The following is a 22674-nucleotide window of genomic DNA, read 5'->3' as shown; positions in this document are numbered from 1 at the left end:
GTGATGATGATGATGGTCATGGGGAGGGGAATGGTGATGGTGATACTGAGGAGTGAGATTGGGAGAACGGTGTTCATAGTGATCATAGTTCAGCTTTGCTTGAGTTTATCAGGCATTTAAAAAAAAGAGCTTTAACTTCTCATTAAAAAGTATAAATTAAGACTATTAGTATCTCTATTCCATAGCTGAGTAAGAGGCACAGAGAGAATTAAATAACTTGCCTGCAATTGCACAGCTCCAGCTCTTGGCTTGGCCGTTTAGGTCTCTTTTATTCCCTGACTAAAATGCAAAGAATGACTGGTACCTGAGCGAAGGCAGGACTCATAGCTAGGATATGCCAGTTTTGTTAGATGAACAGTCTGTAAAAGATAGGTCAGTAATAAGTGCAGAGATCACAGGTGAAAAGTTTTGGTTTTCAAGGCTTTAATTTCATGAATTAGAGGAATCCCTGATAAATACTTGGGTAGGACTCAGCCCATCACTTTTAGATTATACTTCATAGATTCACAGGCGCATTGGAAAGCAAATCTGCTTCTTCAAAGAGGAATGTCATAAACAGATTGATTGTGTTCCACAACAGTTGTTATCGGGTTGGAGCTCCTTTGTGGGGTCACATATCAGATATCTTGCATATCAGATATTTACATTATAATTCCCAGCAGTAGCAAAATCACAATTATGAAGTAGCATAATTGGGGGCACCGCAACGTGAGGAATATTAAAGGGAAAAGTTGGTAACTACTGTTCTAGAAGGTTTGAAGTCAGGCTGTTTGGAACTAACAATAGATGTTTCTGCAGACAGAAACAACACTGGAAGTGATGTTTATAGCGAATGTGCTAACACCCAAGCCAATTGTTAACAAATCACAAAAGAGAGTCCAAGGCTCTTCTGTCAGGGAGCTTTCTCCCAGCTCTTAGCAAGGTCTGAAGTCTAGCGCGTGGAGAGAGAGGAGAATCCCTTTCATCATGCCCAATGTGATTTGGTTTTGAAGTCCTATTTTAATTTTTTTGTGACTTGACAGTGTCATTAAATGTTGATGTGCCCCTTTGCCAGCTGGCTAGTTATTTCTGAAGGAGTGACAATGACTTATTTGTCTGAACAAAATTGTAATTCTTGACACTGTCCTAACAAATGGTGATTTTTTGAGTGAAATAGAAAAATGAATGAGCAGAGGAGGTGGCTGAAGCATTGGTTATTGTGAAGACTGGGCACACCCCTGAGAAGGGGCTGGAAAGTGTCCATGGAAATAGCTCTTTGCCTTCTTCCTCATGCCTGCATCATCCAAAAGCCAGATGTTGCTCCCGTCATTAGTAGCTGGAAGGTCCGCCCAGTGGTGCTGTCTGTTTCTTCACAGAGCTCTGGTGCTTTCCCTGAAGACTCTTTCCATAAATAAATGGTCATTAACTTCATTTCTCTTGTCTTTCAAAGTGTGTTTTGGGAGTTCGAAGGCAGGTAGTTGTTGAGAAACTATGGTTAATGAAGAAATCCCTCAGACCAGTCGTAGAAATAAAAGTTCAGAAATAAAGCCCACTGCTAATTTGTGAAGTCAGTGTATAGATAAAAACAAAACAACAAAAACTAGTGGTCCTGAACAACACAAAATCAAGAGCTAGAGAGCTGGATTATTTCTGCCTTAGAAGGCCTTTGTTTTCCCAACCATAACCATGCCTTAGAGTGTTCTTATCTGCCTGCATCGTGACAATAGGAGGAAGAGATTTGCTCATAGACAGTAATGCTGTCCCCAGCCTACCTCTCTAGCCTTGCCTGTGGTCTAGCCTGTACCTATGCAACCTTTCCCAGTCCAAAAGGCTTTTTCGCTGTTTGATCTACCAGCTTTCCCCAAGAATATTCACTGTTATCTATAAAGTTATGAAGTTTTAAAAAACCAAAACTGTCATCTATGAATCACCTCGAGTCTTCCATAGGCAGTATTCTCTAGGGAGCATTCACCAAGAGGTTTGGACATGGCCTATTTCTTGATGGTCTTCGTTCTTGGGGCTTAATTTGTCTCAGTAGCTTAAGCTTTTTCTTAGATTTTCTTCCTTCTTATCAAAGGACGCGGGAGAGTCCTGTAGAGCTTCTAGACATGTCTGGTCATGACTGAATGGGAATAGGTACATAGTTAGGTTGCACTCTCTGTGACCACTGCCTCCTTGAATTTAACTCAACCTTTGAAAGATTATGCTTACGACGGTACAGTAGTTACATCCTGTAGATCTGTGGTCTGCAAATGTGAGGGCAAGGATGGGGAGGATGCTGCTAGCAGGCCTTGGTGGGTTCCTCTGCATGTGAAACTGATTTGAAGAACAGCCTCTGAAGGTGCCTGAAGTCTGTGGAGAGACCCTTCACTTCTAATTTCTCTTCACCTATAAAGAGCTCCTTGTTTGTTCTTATGCACCAAACTGCAGCTCGAGTTTTTTCCTATGGACTCATTGGTTAGCTAATTCATCTGCTGAGGGTCACTTTGGAGCATACCCTCTTGGAAATGAGTTCTGCTAGGAAGCTGTTGGTTTTGAAGAAGTGGAGATTTTATGGAACAGCTGGTTTGATAAGCTTTAACACATAAACAAACAACAATAACAAACCCAATTTAACTGCTAGGCCAGCAGTACGACTTTGCGATCCAGTGGTACAGGGGTTAATGAAGAAGGATAGGAAATTCAAGCCTTTGCCTCAGTTACACTGCAACGTAAAGGCAATCCTGGGCAATCCCTGTCTCAACATTAAAAAGAAATCCATAGTTAAGGCTGAGGAAATGACTCAGTAGTTGAACATTGTCCAACAAGCATGAACAACTAGGCTTAGTTACCGATACTGGAAAAAAAGTTGAATTTTTTTAAACTTAAAATTAAAAATTAATTAAAATTAAAATTAACTTAAAATTCAAGATCATGTTGATTTTTATCATAGTATTCTATATATATTTTGTGGAAGAGGAATTGGAAAAGACAAGTCAGACATGGTGTTTGGCAGTCATGTCTATGGGGGGCTGTGACCCTATCTGAAAGCTAGCTGTCTAGCTCTTTCCCAGTGATATCTTCCTTCTGTCCAGGTCTTGACGGAGCACAGCACCACTAATATCAACTTAGAAGGAGAGAATGGAAACACAGCTTTGATGTCCACATGTGCCAAAGACAACAGTGAAGCTTTGCAGATTCTGGTTTGTAAATCTATCACACCCTGTGGCTTTCTTTCTGTGAATCAGCATGAACTATGATTTAAGAAGCGTTTCCTGGTATGTGTTTAGCAGAATAGAAAACATAGAAGATAGGTCTAAAGAACTTAGATCTCAGTGCTTTTGATGTAGATACAGCTCTAGGATCCAATGCAAATCCTAGACTGTACATAGAAGACTAAAAATGAAGCATGAAATAAAAAAAAACAATAAAAATCAAGGTATAAAGAAAATCTAGGCAGGGATTAAGATGGATCTAGTAGTAGGGCTAGAATATAAAACCAAAATATGGCAACCTGTATGACACTAGAAGTGTTTGATCCTGGGGTTGAAGAGATGACTCAGTGCTAAGAGCCCTGGTACTTCTTCCAGAAAACTCGGGTTTGGCTGCCACACCCACATAGTGGATTACAATTTTCCGTAACCACAGGAGATCTAACATCCCTTCTGATCGGTGTGTATCAGGCCCACACATTGTTTACAGACAGTCATATAAATAAAAACACCCATATACATAAATTGTTAAAAATTAAACCATTTGATTTTGAGCTTTTAAGTGTTCAAAGAGAAAAAGATGAATCTAGTCAGTTATGGAGTTATTTGACTGCTAAGATGAAAGCGGAAGAAAAGCACTGCATTTGCATTCCATGGCACTGTTGCTATGGTTTCTTCAAAGCTTGAATCCAGAAAGTCAGGCATCTCTCCGTAAAGTCACACCAAAACACTGGAGATGCCTGTCTCGGGGATGGCTTCTGTCCTGGGCAACACCCCTGATGAGGGCATTACAGGAATTTCACCAAATTAGCTTTTCAACTGTTTCTGAGTTACTTACCTGCTATGCAGAACTACAAAGATATACAAATATATCCTGATAGTCGCACATGCAAATATGTGTTCCTATTTTGCTTTTATTTGAATATTGGATACTAACAACTTAGAACAACAAAACACTGTAGGAAGTGAAGGCATATAGAGTATTCCAGTCTTTGAAATTTTAACATAGTGGGTCATTGTGCTTCAGACTTTCCCATAAATGATGGCATCTAAACCACCCTTACTCATCACACTAGGCACTTCTGCTGGCCACAAGTAGCTATCTTAAAATGGAAAATATCTATATGACTCAAATAACCTGTGTTTTAAAAATTAAATATTTCACATGAAATGGAAAAAATATACATTGAACTTGTTAGGAGATTAAGACTGATATTTTTGTATTATGTGTATCTTCATCTTTATAAGATAAGGTGTCTCTATTGTAGTTTTACCCGGTTCTCTGTTGTATTCTTGTCCAGACTGCATATCTACAGAGCTTTCTGCGTGGTCTCCCACAGGCTCTGCTAGCTGGAATGGCTTGCTAGGAGCACAGAATTTCTTGCCTACCTCTATTACTTAATGACTGTCACTGATTTTTTTTCTCCTTTACCTCCAGTTAGAAAAAGGAGCTAAACTGTGTAAATCAAATAAATGGGGAGACTACCCCGTTCACCAGGCTGCATTTTCAGGTGCCAAAAAATGCATGGAATTAATACTAAAGTATGGTGAGTTGATGTTTTTTTATTCTCCATAGTAAAGAAATCTTTATACCCATAATCTAAAAAAGGATAGACTTTATACATGGGCCTTTATGTAGTTCTACATGTCCTGTTTTCAGAATCCTATTCTTTCCACTATTCATCTTTAATGGTGTTTTCTTCTAAAGGCGAAAAGCATGGCTACAGCAGGGAAACTCACATCAACTTCGTGAATCATAAGAAAGTCAGCCCACTCCACCTCGCAGTTCAAAGTGGTGATTTGGACATGATTCAGATGTGCCTAGACAACGGTGCACACGTCGACATGATAGAGGCAAGTGTTCAGTCTGTGTGGCGCTGTGACTTGAGAATTCCCATCTAGTATTTCCCAAATGTTTTATGGCTCTTTTATACTCGGGTAAGATTGGAAATACGTACAGCACAAAGAAATTTTGTTCCTCTGTCCATTCTGAGAAAAATATTCCCTAATTTTATAAATTTCAATACTCCAAAGCAAACGACAAAGCAGATGCAGTAGTAGGTCACCCTTCTTAACTGCATGAGCTGTAGTAAGGCCTAACTGCAATAATAATAACAGTAATATTCCCAGCCAGGAGCTCTGAAGCCCGTTCTGAATGTCCTGGGTTCTAGTTTAACAACTTGCATCTTTTAACTAAGGATCGCCTAATTCACTTCTAAGGATATGTATGTAAGAGATTTGACTGAGTCTGGTGTGGGTCCTGACCTGATGATAAGCCTAGACTACAGGGACTTTTCCCTAGAGTGTTCTAAGTCAGTTACCACAAGGGCCTTTTCTTCCTAAAGGAAGCAGAACTTGGTTATTAATCACATGAAGCTTCTTCCCATTGCTTCCAAATTCTTGGAAATAGAAATGACCCTATTTGTATGAAGTCATTTCATTCAGATACCACAGTAGCTGCAGTAATGAAAGGGACTCATATTCCTCAAGCAGAGAATGGTATTTAAGTAATGGTGATGGAAGTGTGTGCCAAGAACACTCAGGTTGCTAAGAAGTACTCTTTGCTAGAAAAGCCTTCATACTCATGGTTTTCAGTAAATCAAATGACGCAGCTCATCACCTTCTGACATCCTAGCTCTGGGAAGAATAAACTTGCTGCTGAATTTACGTGTTTTAGGTCCTTACCTTGGGATCTAAGCTAATGCTGACATCAATCTTGTTTATAGAATGGCAAATGCATGGCCCTCCATTTTGCTGCCACCCAAGGGGCCACTGACATCGTTAAACTCATGATCTCATCTTATACTGGAAGCCGGGATATTGTGAATGCAGTCGATGGTAACCAGGAGACCTTGCTTCACAGGCAAGTAGCCTTTCACATGTTAAGTATATATTGCTGAAAAAATTAGCCAGTGTGGTAGTGAACTCTCTAAAGTTGAATCATTCATCTCAGATGACAAGGAGCAAAGGAATTTTTCAACAAACCTATAAGCAATACTTTTGCAATGGTTAAAGAAAAAGATAGCTATTATCATAAAACCATACCCATAAACAAAGCCTATACACAGAAGATAAAGAATCACACACATCAGAAAGTCAGAAAACCCCAATAATGAATAATTTAATAGAGGCAAAATGAATGAATTTTGGCATTTCTAAAAACATATAAATCAATGGACCAAAGTGTCAGGTGGAAAATTATGCCTAACAGTAAAAACTTGAGTAATAGATTAAATTCGTCAGGCAAATGATATCAACAGGAAGAGTCATAAAACAAGATTCAACAACACAAGCAATTCACTTCATTAGTAAAGATACATAGAAACAAAAGTGGGAAGGTTTGAAAAAGACACATGATGCAATTAAGATCCAATCAAGCTGCAGTAGCTATATGCCTTTCAAATAAGTCGGGTTTGAAGACAAACATGCAAGGGACAAAGGTCAGAGGAGAATTTATTACACTGATGTGTTGCAACTAGAATCTCTAATGTCCTGCAGGAATCAAAGTAAGATGGTAAACAGAGCTTTACCGAAGTGCAGGAACATACTCTGGGCCAGCCATTGATCCTCTAGGAAGGGCTAAGGAAGCCCACACATGAGATTATCTAAGCCATTTCTATACTCAGTTCTTCAGGTGTGTTCTGCTGTGGTCTCAGTGATGAGCGGCTCGCAGATCTATGCAGCCTCCCCTGTGTTCCCCCTCTGATCTCTTCTGCCTTCATCCACAAGTAGACATAAATGTGAAACATCTATAGGAAATTCTCTAACCAAGGTTCCAAATAAAGAGAACTGTTTCAGTGGTGGAGGTTTCCTGGGTGCGGGGCAGCGAAGCAGGAAGTGTAGATTGGGATTCGATCCCATTGGGAAGACAAGGATTAAATATTCCTTCTGTAATTGGTAGCATTGTTTCTGTGTACCTGTCTCTCTCTTCTCCTCCATACTTACTTATAAGTAAGTAAAAGCCTGGAATGACAGAAGAGAGACAGTAAATTCTCAGTCAGTAACTGGAGCAGGAAAGCTGCATCATCTCTCTGGATAAGAATGGCAAGCCAGCAGTATAAGATGTACTTCTGAACTGGGAAGCAGCGATAATATCCAGATGAGCAGGACCACTAGCCTGGATCAGATATGTAGGCAGGGTCTCGCATAGGATGAATTGGAAAGCTAAAATTCCATAATACAAGGGAAAAATCTTTAAAAAGCAAAACAAAACAGTAGATCTCCAAACTAGCAAAAGATTTATTTACTTTCAATGACATATAAAATAAAGAGCCAGATTGAAAGAGTGACAAGCAAAATATTTCAGTGCTTCAAAGATTTGAAAAAATGAATGATAAATTATATGATGACAAAAGATTATAGAAAATGAATGAGCAAGACGTCAGGAGTGCCAGTACAGAAGAGTCTAACAGAAACCTTAAAACCAAAAACGGAGGACTAGCAAGAGATCTCAGTAGAAGGTGCTGGCCATCAAGATGGATTACCTGAGTTTATCCCGTAGGATGTCTGTGGAAGAAGGAAAGAAATGACTCCTGCAAATTGTCTTCTGACCTCTACATGTGCACTATAACACACACACACACACACGTATACACACACACAAATAAATAAATAGATAAATGTAATAAAATAAATAAAAGAAGCAAAAAATTTCTGCACGTAAGAAACACACAAGAGCTTGGGAGTTCCTAGGACTGATTTGGAAAGCCCAGATTCTATTAGAACCACTGGAGTGCGCTCAGACATTGTTTAGAATTTTTTGATTGTAAGGTTCAGTTATTGGCCACCCAGTGACCTCCCATAACATAGTTTAGAATACAAATATGCCAAAGAAACAATTATATTAGGAAAATGGGACCTCCATGCTATATCTTGTGAACTTTTGGTAACACTCAGGTGTGTTCTGAAATTTATGCATGTACATAAATTATGTATGTATGTATTGGCTTTGCTGAAGAGGAGCCCCACCCAGCCATCTTCCCCGCAGACCTTCCGAGTGCTACAGCTACAGTTGAGGCATGTCTTACGTGATCCCTACAATCACAGCAATGTCCACCAGTTCTTTCATCTCAGTTAAAAGGTAGATGGTGCCACTCACTTCAGAATGAAGATTTTATAGGGAGACAGCTCATTAGGAAACAAGAGAGTGATTTTTGTGCTTTTTCCTCATTCTGACACTCAGAATCTGAATTCTTTTTTTTAAAAAAATATTTATTTATTTATTAAGTATATAATATTCTGTCTGTATGCCTGAAGGCCAGAAGAGGGCGCCAGACCTCTTTACAGATGGTTGTGAGCCACCATGTGGTTGCTGGGAATTTAACTCAGGACCTTTGGAAGAGCAGGCAATGCTCTTAACCACTGAGCCATCTCTCCAGCCCAGAATCTGAATTCTTTAATATAACATTCTGTTATTCAGTGTCCCATTCAACTTATTTCTGAATGAAGTAGCTTTAGTTCTCCCATTTATTTCAATAGAATCTTAATTCTTTTTTTTTTCCAGAGCCTCATTGTTTGATCACCATGACCTGGCAGACTACTTAATTTCAGTGGTAATTATTCAACTGGCGGGTCTAGTTTTCTTAAACTACTAGCTACATTAAAAACGTCATTTGAATAAATAGCATGGGGTTTCTAAAAGAAACTGCAGTTCTTCATTAACGTATCTGTGTACTTCAAATTTAATAGAAATATTTATGGAAATTAAAATTATTTTAATCTTAGTCTCAAACTCAAGTATGATAAAATTTTTGAAGTGCCATTTTAAATCACGACCATAAGAATTTTTCTTACTAATTGAAATTTATATTAAGAAAAAAAAAGTATGTGGGGTGGGAGTTAAAGGTTTGCTAAAAAGGAAGTACAAAGAAACTATGGGCAGTCGTCTGGCAGCCAAAGTTTTCATGGGGCTGACTGACACATTTGCAGGGTGTGTTTCCTGTGGATACACAATGGTCAGCGTATGGAGTTAAAAGAACCGGGGTGTATATTTTGATGTCCTTTTCATTTGTTTGTGCTTAGGGTTCATGGGTCTGTTGCAAAGAAAGCTCCTTGGAGGGCTGTGAATGGGTCATTTGAGGACTCTTGGGTACAGACAGTCAGCTGAGTCTTAATAACACTTCTCTCTTAGGAGAGATAGAGGGCAGGCCATCTATGCCACTTTCATCTTCCAATATAAGCTTTTAGCCCCACCTCCTCAGCATCATCTTCCAAACCATGAAAAACAATGAAGTTAAAAACTATGCTAAAGAAACTCTGCCAACGAAAGCACGTGATACTCTTCACTTGGAGAAGCCAACTTGGCTATCTCCTCCTGACTGGCATTTTCACAAATCTGCACTTGGGTGGTTGTGTGGTAGCTTTATTATCACCACGAGATGGACATCCAACAAAGCTTCACTCATAGTATTTGGCCTTTCTTGTGAAGCTAGCAGTAGCTACTGAAGTTGTGATATTTACACATCAAAATTTGGAGGAGCTTCACTGGACACCATGTTTTGTGACATGTGAGCTTTCTTGCAAAAGTCCTGGCAGGAGAGTCATGGCTGACCCTCACTCACTGCTATTACCTTCCCATGAGTTTACTGCTGCCACTGTCCCCCGTGCTCTGCAAGAGCAAAGAGAAAGGACAGACTCAAGCAAGGCTGATTTTACTACTCTGCCCAAAGGAGAGAATTTGCTCTGTGGAAAATGTAAAGGCATTTTGTTTCTTATATGGGATATAGTCTCATAACACAGAAAAATAACGAAAGTAATTTTTAAATGTGAATTTTTATATGGATGTTTGGCTAAATTCTTACCTTCATGATTTCAATTCACTTGTCTCAGTTTATCTATTTCAAACAAAGTAAGTATTTTTAAGTACGTGATTTCTTATTAATGATTTAAAAATTACACAAGAAATAAGTGTGGGAAAACTCAAAATTAGAGACATTTAAAAATGATGTATGTTAGAAACTAGATGTTTTAGATGAGAGAGTTTTTGTTTTTAAGAACTTGAGTAGCAATTGATCTATTGACAGATGTTAATCAAGAGCCTAACATGGGAAAATAACTTCATTGTTGAAATTATGAGATTTCTAATATTATTTGAGTTTTCGAGAAATGTCATGGAATCCTATGATTAGTCTTTAGATCGAGTGCTGGGGTAATACAGACACTCTACATTCATTAGGCATTGCGGAGTCAACTGCTACTTTGTCTAATCTCGTTGAGTGACTTGCTTTGTTTTAGGGAGCAGACATCAACAGCACCGATTCTGAAGGACGCTCTCCACTTATTTTAGCAACTGCATCTGCATCTTGGAATATTGTGAATTTGCTCCTTTCTAAAGGTACCGACCGGAAGCAACCCGATTTCCTTAGATAAACATTTGTCAACCGGCTGTCTCCTGCCAGACACAGGGACATATTCTATACACAGAAATGTTAATGGAATATAGTTTATGCCTCCAATAATGTTCCGTCCAGTAAAAAATATTGAAAGGATAGTTCATAACAATTATATATAATGTGTATCAGACAGCTATTAAACACCAAAAGTTTGTAGCTTTCTGTCACAGCAGACATATGTATAACTGCTGTCCCTGTCCGCATTGCAGACAAGCCTGGGCTGTAGGAACAGAAGGGGCTATCCATAGCTTCTCTTTTCTTTATCATTCCAAATTCTTATTTTATATTTAAAACATAAGGATTCACATATAAATGTAAAGTATCAGATTTTTACCCCTTTACTCACACACAAACCCACACATCATAAAGTAAACTTGTTTTTGAAATATGTTCAATTCTTCCACCTAAGTGCAGTTGTCCCTAAGTTAAAGACTTGGAAAGTTGAAAGCCCACCAAACGCTGTGTTATGAACACAGGAACAGATTTTACATTTCTTGTTGTGCTTTTTTCTAGGTGCCAAAGTAGACATAAAAGACCATCTGGGGCGTAACTTTTTACATTTGACTGTACAACAGCCTTATGGACTAAAAAATTTGCGGCCAGAGTTTATGCAGGTATTGTATATCCATGAGTTTTTGTAAACTGAGTTGTGTTCAATGAAGACTAAAATTGGAGGAGGGGGGGCTGGAGAGATGACGCAGAGATTAAGTGTACTGGCTGCTCTTCCAGAGGTCCTGAGTTCAAGTCCCAGCAACTACGTGATGGCTCACAACCATCTATAATGAGATCCAGTGCCCTCTTCTAGTGTTCAAGGAGAAGATTGCATACATAATAAATAAATAATCTTATAAAAAGGCTAAACTGATTTTGCTGCCATTTATATCGTGAGAATGCATTCTAAGAATTCTAAAACTGCTTTCAAATGAAGAAACTTTATTTCCATCAAAAAAATGAGGATGGTGATAATTAGTTGATAAAGATAATCCAGGCTGAGTTTTGAAAGTTGCAGGGGTTTTGTACTCTCATCTATAACTGGGGCCCATGGCTAATCAGTCGTTTTCCTTCACCGGCTCGCTTCTGTGACTTGCCAGTGAGTGGAGAAGCCAAGTATAAAGATGAATCAGTAATGTTCCGCCATCAATTAAGAGAACTACTGAACACATTTGAGTCTGACAGCAGGACCACGCTTAGCGAGCCAGTTCATATTCACTACTTTACTATTAAGAGCTTGTGATGCATCGGATTTCACAGAATAAGTAGATTTTCATGTTGTTAGTGTGTTTAATAAAGAGTCGAAATGCCTATGGGCTTCAACTTTTAAAACAAAAGTAAATGTTTATGATATAGATTGACTTACTAATTGCCTTTTCTATTCTCATTTAATCTATTTTTTGAAATTAAGTAAATCCAATTTCAAGACCTCCATCTTATGTTTTGCTTAACATAACATCTTAGGTTGTTAAGTGTTGTTTATGGAAACAATGAAGGGAGAAGCTGAGGGGGATCCTGGTCACACAGTTTCATGAATGCATTTTCCCTAAGTGCAGGGTCTCTCAAAACCTTGACATGACACGACAGAAGGAAAGAATGAAACCTTGTCTGTATTTACTTTCCTCTCGCTGCCTTTTACATGGTTTGTAGGTTTGTCTTCACCGAATAGATTAGAAGCTACTATGCAACAGAGTAGATCAAAACTTAGCCTGTGACCATGACAACAGTTCTGTTAAAACACTCCTCTTCCAACAGATGCAACATATTAAGGAGCTGGTGATGGACGAAGACAACGATGGGTGTACGCCTCTCCACTATGCGTGCAGGCAGGGCGTCCCAGTCTCTGTAAATAACCTCCTCGGGTTCAATGTGTCCATCCACTCCAAAAGCAAAGATAAGAAATCGCCCCTGCATTTTGCAGCCAGGTGAGGATCAGCCTCCCAACACATGAGCGTGTCTGCTTCTGTCTTATGTTTTGTCTCATGCATATGAACCTGCCCTTTTCAAGCTATGGACGCATCAACACATGTCAGAGGCTTCTACAAGACATAAGCGACACAAGGCTTTTGAATGAAGGGGATCTCCATGGGATGACCCCTCTTCACCTGGCAGCGAAGAACGGACATGATAAAGTCGTTCAGCTTCTTCTGAAGAAAGGCGCATTGTTCCTCAGGTGAGGCAAAAATGTGTGGGATGGTGTATGTTTTAAATCTAGGCATTTTAGACTGTTTTCTGTAATATTTTAAATCAGGGCATAAGACTTAGTCACTGATAAATAAAAACTATTTATCTAATTTAATTTTTCAAAACATAAATAATCTCTGGAGCATTAAAATGGGTTTCAATATAATTCTCAAATGGCAAATTAAGTGTATAGATTCATGACCTTGTCACAGAGTAAGTGGCTTTGAACCTTTCAAATATTTCTTTGTATTCTCTGTCATTATTCTTTCATCTTCTTGTACAAATTGCAAATACAGAGCTACATTTGTGTGTTTGAGTACATGTATGTGTAGATATACACACATAAAAATACAGAACCATCCAGGAACAAAGGTTTTTCCTTCAGTCTAATAAATGAGAGATGCAAAAAAGGTGGCCATGGGCAACATTCAATCTGAAATAAACTCTCTTATACTTAAGGGGAGTTAACAAGATTAACAAAACCAAGTTAATAGAATAAAGAATAAACCATGTATAGTAATTGAATACCATTTTCATAAAAGGAAAAAATACCGTAGAGACACTTCTCCAGGTACAACGAGCTATCTTCAAGCTCCCCAGAAGTGGCAGAGAGTAAGCAGGTTTTTAGGTTCATGTCCATGAGCCAGGTTCTTCACCAGAGTACTGTAGTAGTTCATGAATGTCAGCGTTGATCTGAGTACTTTGCCCCCTCTTCCTGCTTCTAAGGGACACAGAACATCCGACCCGCAAAAGGGAAACATTCAGATCCAGCTCCATAGTTGCTGTTTAATTATATACTACCGAAATAGCAAGGTGGCTCTCATAACCTAAGCAATTACCAACCAGTAACAAAATTTCCTTCCTGTACCGTAGTTTTTAAAGTATCCTCAATCTGACAAGCTTCCATTATATTTGCGTCTTTAATTTCTGGAGAAAAGGGATAAATGCCTTTGACAACACCAAAGAACGTAGACTGGAACACTTTGAAGCAACATTAACCACCTTACAATAGTGCAATCACTGGTGACCGCAAGGACAACGCTCCTATTATGGAAACTTTTCTGATACAATGTTCAGGGAAACAAGACTGCTATGCTTGAAGCTCCTCATAAACAAACATGAAATACTGAGTTGCTACATCTCATGCCTGGCCATCCGCTCAGGCTACAGCCAGCTTAGAGGCATCACTTTCCATGTTTGATCTGTAAGTGTGCTTGCATGACTTTTCTTACCCCTTTAACAGTGACCACAATGGCTGGACGGCTTTGCATCATGCCTCCATGGGCGGGTACACTCAGACCATGAAGGTCATCCTTGATACTAACCTGAAGTGTACCGATCGACTAGATGAAGAAGGGGTAGGTACTGGATCCCTCTGACCAAATAAATCTTGACATGAAACAAAATTTCCAAGCTTGCTAGAAAGCATTCTTCATGACGCTCTTTCCATTCCTCATACTGCTCTTAGTCGTTTATTGAATTTTTTGAAAAGTCATCTCTTGGAGAGAGCAATAAGTCAAGGAGAATAGATGTAGAGAAGAGTGGGAATGTGTGTGAGCTGAAGCTCCCCCTTCATATCTACAGAGCCTGTAAGTTAACCTTAAAGTTTTATCTCTTTCTGGGAACCCAGAAAAATAAAGAAAGAGCTGAGTGTTCATTCCTAAAGAGAGACATCTGATATGTTACAGCAATTTGAAAGGATTAACTTTGCTGATTTTTATTGGAGTTTATTCTAGGTTTTTTCTTTTTCTGTTGCTATGAAAAAGCATCCTAACATGGAACTTAGGGGAGGCAGGGGTTTGTTGGTCTGACAGTTCTAGGTTACAGCCTATCACTGAGGCAGGGGCGGGGCACATGAGACAGGAACTCATAGCGCCTACCCATCACATCCACAACAGAGCCAGAAGAAATGAGTGTGCCTTTGCTGCTTGCTTTCTGTTCAGCAAGGTTCTTCCAGCCTACAGTGGGCAGAGTCAACTAACACTCAAGACAATGCTCACAGGTTATTCAAATCTAGAGAACTCCTTAACTGAGACTCTGCTCCTAGACTAGGTTGACCCTAGTCTGTGGAAAGTTGAAAATCATCATAATCCTACGCTTGTCAACTTGACATACAAACACCCCCATGACTTGTAAACCATAGCCTTCCTTTCCTTATATTCAAGTTCTCACATTAATATTACACATAAAATATAATCCAAAGTAAAAGTTTCCAGTACTTATAAAGCCAATTCTTTAAAAATTCAGTCTCTTTAAAAGTCCAAAATCTCTTGAGTGTGGGATCCTGTAAAAAATAAATTACATACTTAAGCATGATCAGTCCATAGAGAAATGTGCTGGCTAGTTTTATGTATATTGGCACAAGCAAGAGCCATCTAAAAGGAGGAAAACTCAACTGAGAAAATGCCTTATATCAGATAAAGCAACAGGACATTTTCTATTTTAGTGGTTGATGGGGCGAGGGCCCAGTTCATTGTGGGCAGTGCCACTCCTGGGATAGTGGTCCTGGGCTCTATAAGAAAACAGGCTGAGCTAGTCATGATGAGCAAGTCAGCAAGCAGAACTACTCTATAGCCTCTGTAACAGTTCTTGATTCCCAGTTCAAACTCTGTTTGAGTTCCTGTCCTGACGTCCTTTGGTAATGAACAATGGTATGGAACCATAAGTCAAATAAACCATTTATTTTCAAAGTTGCATTGGTCATGTTGTTTTATCACAGCAACAGTAACCACAGCTAAGACACCAAAGATGTGAACTATGGCATAGAAGTAAACCCAAACCCCACCAGTTGGATACACAAATCTTGTATCCTACTGTCCATCATCTGAGCTCCAAAGGAAATCATAAACCTTTCCAGCTCTACCATCCACAGCACACAGTTTCCATCTTAAGCCTGGGCCAGTCTTGCTTCACATCTGCATCTGGCCTTGGTGGATATCCCACAGTATTGGGCTGTCTCCAGGCAGCAGAGTGTTCAGTTGCACCAATGGCTTTGTGAGGACTCTCCATGTGGATTTCCATCCTATACAAAGGGTCAAGCCTCAGCCACTCCATGATCTCCTCAATCTTTCATTTTTCCTATCTTCAGAATCCCATACCCCCGTGGGCAATGTTTTCACTACCAGTTCTGCCTGCCCTCACCCCACCAGACCACAACTGTATGACTTTCCATAGGAAAACCTGAGGAAATGTTTTCCTGTTTTCCCAAGGAAGCACAGAAGGCTTCACTGGGCTTCTGTGACCTCTTATTAATTACAGCTGATTCTTCAGTCCCAGCATGATCAGCACACAGATTCTTAGCCAACATCACACAAATGGCCCCTATCTCTGCTATCAATAAACTCCCCCTGTATCATGATCTGGACCTCCACTCTCTGCAGGCTGCTTAAGCATTCTTAATGTCCAATTTCTCACACAAGAATCTCCCTTTAAGCTCTGAGCACTCAATGTCTTTTCCAACCTAAAGTTCCAAAATCACCTACAATCCTCCAACAAAATGATTCAAAGCCACAAAAACTCATGAGATCGTGTTCATCACAGCGACAGCCCTGTCTCTGTTAGTGCCGATTTCTGTTCTGGTTTCATTTCTGCTGCTGTGACAAAGCAAGCCAACAAAACACAAAAGAGGGTTATCTGATTCACAATTCCATGTTCCAGCCAGTCACGGAAGGGAAGTCAAGGCAGAAACTCAAAGCAGCTAGCTGTATCACATACACGGCCAACAACAGAGAGAGATGAGTGGACCCTGGCTGTCTGGCTCCCATATGGCTTTCTTCTGTCTTTTCTAGTTTAGGAACCTCTGCCAAAGAAATGATGCCACCCACAGTGGGCTGAACCCTTCTACAACAATCAACAATCAAGACACAGCCCCTTAGACAGGGCCACAGGCCAACCAGATCTAAACAGTCCTTCAGCTGAAATGCTCTTCTAGGTTGTGTCAAGATAGCCATTAAAGCTGCAGTTTTTCCTTATTTGTTTAGGGAGTGTCAAAATGTGCATTTCGTCAAGAAATGACTGAGCTAGACCACCATGATTTCTGTTTCTATTTTTAAAAATATTTTATATGGGAAATTGACAAATTGGCAACATTGTGCTGGTCTCTGACTTCTTAATGAGCTTGTAGAACACGGAAGTCTGGAATGCACAGTTCTAATAGGTGCTAAATCCTCAGGGACAAGAGCTTCAGAGTTTACTATCAGAGCCTTACTTCGAAAGCTTCTCATTCGTCCTTGGGGGATCATCTCAACACAGAAGCAACACAGAACACCATAAAGTATCACACACACACACACATACACACACATGCACTCACGCATGCATGCACACACACACACACACATACACACACACACAGAGAGTCTTTGTGTGATAAAGCCATGTTTAAATCTTCTTTGTGAACATGGTTTAAATTGATATGCTTGCTACTAAGTAGTTAGAACTTTGTTGATTGTTCTTTTAAGCAATTCAGCAGTGAAACAAGGCAAGGACCAAGGGCTTTACCACACTCAACCCACTTATGTGCTCTACTTTTGTCTGAAAGAACACAGCGCTCCACTTTGCAGCACGGGAAGGCCACGCCAAGGCTGTTGCCATGCTCCTGAACTACAACGCTGAAATCCTCCTCAACAAGCAGCACGCCTCCTTTCTTCATATTGCGCTGCACAACAAACGGAAGGAAGTAGTTCTCACAACCATCAGGAGTAAAAGGTATGTGTCTTCCCGTCTCCCTTGAAATTCACGTCCTCAAATAACAAAGGTGTGTGTCTTCCTGTCTCCCTTGTAACTTGCGTCCCCATGTAACAGGGTGCACCCCTAGCCTGAGGACAATTGAGAGGGAAGGAATGCGCTTCAGCTTTGAATCAATTTATGCAAATGTTCAGTTACTGCTAACAATGGGAGCATTGCTTCATCCTCAGTCTTCCTTTCTACAAACCAAACGTGACAGCCCCATACTACCTGTTTAGCCCTTCGTGAGACCCTGGGGTCCACACACAGGGAATGATCGGCAACAAGGTCAAGCAAACTCTGCTTTGCCTTCCTGGACTTTCCTGCCAACATAAACTCCCAAACTGGTTGCTGATGAAGATGGGTCTAGGACTAGGGAGTGAGCCCATCAGGTCACCATGCCTGCCACCCAGCCCAGCTACCTGAGTTTGTTCTTTAGAACACATATGGTAGAAGGAAAGAACTGACTTCCACTGGTTGCCCTCTAACCTAATAAGCACACAGCCAGTTCCTCCATGGTGCATGTTCCTCCAGACAAACACAATAAACAAATTCATGTAAATAATAACAATATAGAAAGTACAGATTACTAATGGCACTTAATGAAATGTCCCTTTACAACACGTGACCTTTTATAGATATCTTTGTAAATCATCCTCTAAGGAGTTTACTCTTGTTTTTCAAACATTTATTTAATTTAATGTTTTTTTTTTCTCTTTCTCTGTGTGTGTGTGTGTGTGTGTGTATCACATGTGTACCTGGTGCCTGCAGGGGTCAGGAGAGCAAGTTAGCCCCTGAAACTAGCCTTGTGGGTAGTTGTGAGGCATCATGTGGGTGCTGGAAATTGAACCCAAGTCCTCTGGAAGGACAGTCAGTGCTCTTGACCACTGAGCCATTGCTCTAGCACATACAAAGAGTTTGGTGGTGGTTTTACCATTCTTCAAACAAAACTTCTCTATAGAAACACAAATAAATATTCAGACAACTTCTGTCACTAATTTGGGGACAGAAGTGACCAAAAATTTATATTCAAGGCAGCAGATCTAGCCTTGGTTTGGAGCTTGTGGAGTTTTGAGAAATTTGTTAGCTTTGAAACACCAGTGAGTCAAAGTGCTTAGCCATCTTTTCTGATAACAAAGCAGATATTCCACTTGAGTTTTACTCATATGTTGGTAGTAGTACCATAAGGTTTATCTTACAGGTATTATCTTAGAGATAATGAGTTCATCTTTGCTTCTTGTTATTGATTTAATTTCTCTTTGGAATACTAAGTACCTTCCAGTTTCATCTCTTTAGATGGTGGTAAAGAAACATACTCTGTAATGTTATGGCAGATTCTACCCTTACTACTACATTCAAGATTTGTTATTTTTCGATTCTACTCAATATATCACATGTATACACATATATGAGTCAAATATGGATGTCATACAAAGTTGTTGATTCAAGTATGTGAATACAACTTTTCCCACCTAACACAATAACCTCTTAAAGTACTTACTTAGCATGTCAGAATTGCAGGTGGGAACTAAAACAAAGACATGCCTCTTTAAAAGACATTTAAAGAAAGATAGCAGCCATTCTGAACTTCACCGACATTCCTAATCGCCATTAACAGATTAGTGTGATGTAGATGAACTGATCTGGGCTCACATGGCTCCACTGTGGTCAGTCTGTGAACATGATGCTATAGAATACAGCTGATATTAGGCTTCCACTACAAGTATATAATCTTCAGTTTCAACTACAACTCAAAAGGGTGATTAATTATTGTACTTCTCTGTAGTAGGGAGTCCACTTGTTTATTTTGTGGCTGCTCAGACTCCTGAAATAAACACAGAAACTGTATTAATTAAATCACTGTTTGACCAATTACTTAAACGTATTGCTAGCTAACTCTTACATCTAGAATAAACCTATCTCCATTATCTTATATTTTACCATCAGGCTCGTGGCCTTCCTGCAAGGTTTCAGTGTGTCTGTCTCTGGCGATGGCTCCATTGTTTCTCTTTGACTCCTCCTACTTTCTTCCAGCATTCAGTTTAGTTTTCCCCACCTAGTTAAGTTCTGCCTTGCTATGTATTCACAGCACACAGAGGGGAATCCCACATCACTTCTCTTCTGTTTTATTTGCAGATGGGATGAGTGTTTTCAGGTTTTCAGCCATTATTCTCCAAGCAACCGATGCCCAATCATGGAAATGGTGGAATACCTCCCTGAGTGCATGAAAGTAAGCTCCTTAAAACAAAAATCTTTGTGGGTATGTGCTTGACACGTAGTGTAGAAGGAGGGCTTGCTCTTAGAACCATAACCTGGCAGGAGCAGTTCCTATCTTTGCAGTTTCTAATTTTCAAAGACTAACAAATAGTTAACAAGGGCCTGCTTGGAAAAATAATACTAACAATTATTTCCTGTAATATAATAAAATCTGATAAATAGATTTTCTTCTTCAAATAATTCAAATTTAGGGCAGAAACACAGTAGTATTTGATAGCTGAATGAAAGCTCTTCAAGTTTACATTTGTTTCTAGCATTTATATCTAAGATGCCTTCCTTAAGGATACAGGCACCTGACTTCCTGTAGGAATCAAAATACCTAGGACAGCCTTCTCAGACAACAGGAATTGCTTGGTTGAACACCAGCTGCTTCTGAGTGTTGAAGCCTCTCCCATGTGGCACACCCATTTCTCCCTTTCTCATGCTCAGTTAAGTGGCAATGGTCATATATGGTTATTCTTATGGAACTGCTTTTTTTTTGTACTAGGAAGATACTGTTCAATATATGTGACTATTCAAACATGAAGATAACAGTTTATGGCTTGATCAGCAATGAAAAACCTGTTTATAAGGCTCCTGCACTCCAGAGGAACATATAACCTAAAGGACCATATTAGTGACAGGAAGCAAATTCGTGGTATTAACTCACCATGGCCTTTCCTAGGGTAGCAGTGCCACTAAAGAAAACTCCCAAGTCCTTGTTATTCCTGGAGAAGGTTTGTAAAGCAAAGGAAAGCACAGAACAAACTTGTATATTATTTTAGACATGAAACAAAGTCCTTTCTCATGTGCAGCCTGCTCTCCCAACATCTCAGCTGGGTTTTCTTTCTCAAAGGTTCTTTTAGATTTCTGCATGATACCTTCCACAGAAGACAAATCCTGTCAGGACTACCATGTAAGTTCATTTTATTATGATAATCTGAAGTGTATTTTATAAAAATTCCTTGAAATATGAAAGTGGTACTACTATAGTTCTACAATCTATAGTAGATGATGAGTATTGGCTTCATATCGTATTATTTGTTAATGAGAGAATATTCTTCTTACATTCTGTTTCCCCCAAATATTTAGTTATTTCTAATCCCATCAGTTAGTGTTGCTTCCAGTGTTTACACTTACTTGTATATTTTATGGGAAAAGTAACTATCTAAGAAACTAATGTCTCATGGGGGTGGCTGACCAGTTGTCCTAAGAAGTCTGGGAGCTTCTTAGGCATATATGAAGCTATCTTGTTATATCTTGTTATTCCTAGCTCTGAGAGGACAACATGACAAGCAATCATCTTTTTCCCTCAGGATTAAGAATCTAGACCACCAGATTTGGGGTGACTTAGATCATTTATATAAACAGGAAACCTAAACCATATAATCCAATTTTTTCTTCTTTCTGTAAAGAAATTAAAAATACATTTCCAATTTATTTATTTTTATAAATTACATGGATAAATTGGTTCTCTTTTCTCCATTTGATATTACTACTAGTTATACCAGTTGACTTTAAGCAAAAGTTTAAGTTTTCATATTTGATTTATCAAGAAGGAGTGACAGGGGACTAGACAGATGGTTCAGTGGTTAAACACACTGGCTGCTTTTCCAGAAGACCCAGGTTCAATTCTCAGCACCCTCATTGTGGTTCACAGTTGTCTTTAACTCCAGTTCTAGGGGATCAAATCCCTCTTCTGGAATTTGTGGACACTAAGCACATATACACTATACAGACATATATATGGGCAAAACATCTATACATCTAAAATAAACAAATGCATCTCAACAAACATTTTAAAAAGAAGTAGTTGGAGATCTTTACTAGGCTGATTATTAGACTAATACTTTAAATTTATGTCTTCCACAGATTGAATATAATTTCAAATATCTTCAGTGCCCACTAGCAATGACCAAAAAATTAGCACCTACCCAGGATGTGAGATATGAGCCTCTTGCAACCCTCAATGTAAGTCTAGTGCTTGTATTAACTGCTTTGTTTCCTCTTGGACTCTGAATTGATTGCCTACAACATGATGGTTGGAAATGGAAGAGCTCTGGGGAGAAGGTTTTATAGTTCAATGTCCATACCTACCATCTTCTGTTGCCCAAGCCTGTATTTTTTCACTCTGGGCTTTTCTAGGATTCATCTGCTCTGTAGAATATCCTTTCTAGGTTGACATGCTCATCTGGCAAGGAAGATCCTTCTAAATGAGGATCTGTTGCTCACCAAAGTAGTATATCTGTGTATTATGGTAACATTAGTGTTTTCATGAATCATAGAGGATCTGGGGGGTTCTCTTATTCCCTAGAGGTTATTAATTTTTATATAGGTCTGTGATAATTAAAGTATGATATTTTTGATATAGATACTTGTAGTTACAAATAACACCCCCCAAACTTATAATGTATATATTATTTTAACTGCTTGTATGTGCCCTACTGATAGAATTCCTTCTAAAAAAGTAAGGCTGAGTTTCTTCAATGACAGAATGAGGTTAAACCCTTGCCAATTTGTCTATAATTTCTATTTCTGCTGTAACTCTATTTCAGATCAATAAGATTATATCATATTATTGGGACAGAGATTAAAAGGGACAGACTAAATCAAGTGGTTGCACCTGCATAAAAATGTTGACTCTGTCTCTCCCTCCCTCCCTCCCTCCCTCCCTCCCTCCCTCCCTCCCTCCCTCCCTCCCTCCCTCCCTCCCTCCCTCCCTCCCTCCCTCCCCTTCTTCTTCTTCTTCTTCTTCTTCTTCTTCTTCTTCTTCTTCTTCTTCTTCTTCTTCTTCTTCTTCTTCTTCTTCTTCTTCTTCTTCCTCCTCCTCCTCCTCCTCCTCCTCCTCCTCCTCCTCCTCCTCCTCCTTCTTCTTCTTCTTCCTCTCTCTCTCTCTCTCTCTCTCTCTCTCTCTCTCTCTCTCTCTTGCATTTTTTGAGACAGGGTTTCTGTGTGTA

The 22674-nt window shown here is 39.4% G+C and overlaps 1 protein-coding gene across 1 annotated transcript in view; it reads left to right on the top strand.

Moving 5' to 3' along the window:
• The window catches only part of Trpa1 (transient receptor potential cation channel subfamily A member 1), a 45203-nt gene that overhangs the window by 8543 nt on the left and 13986 nt on the right, over nt 1-22674 (top strand). The window contains exons 4-17 of the mRNA XM_057790758.1: nt 3054-3161; nt 4609-4717; nt 4879-5024; nt 5897-6033; nt 8674-8722; nt 10404-10503; nt 11075-11175; nt 12308-12477; nt 12561-12725; nt 13980-14094; nt 17277-17443; nt 19598-19691; nt 20574-20633; nt 21590-21688. Coding sequence (XP_057646741.1) covers nt 3054-3161; nt 4609-4717; nt 4879-5024; nt 5897-6033; nt 8674-8722; nt 10404-10503; nt 11075-11175; nt 12308-12477; nt 12561-12725; nt 13980-14094; nt 17277-17443; nt 19598-19691; nt 20574-20633; nt 21590-21688 — 1620 coding nt within the window. The remainder of the gene's footprint in view (nt 1-3053; nt 3162-4608; nt 4718-4878; nt 5025-5896; nt 6034-8673; nt 8723-10403; nt 10504-11074; nt 11176-12307; nt 12478-12560; nt 12726-13979; nt 14095-17276; nt 17444-19597; nt 19692-20573; nt 20634-21589; nt 21689-22674) is intronic.

Source organism: Chionomys nivalis, chromosome 16 (genome assembly GCF_950005125.1).
Source record: "Chionomys nivalis chromosome 16, mChiNiv1.1, whole genome shotgun sequence".
Lineage (NCBI taxonomy): Eukaryota > Metazoa > Chordata > Mammalia > Rodentia > Cricetidae > Chionomys > Chionomys nivalis.
This window is presented reverse-complemented; position numbering and strand designations above follow the sequence as displayed.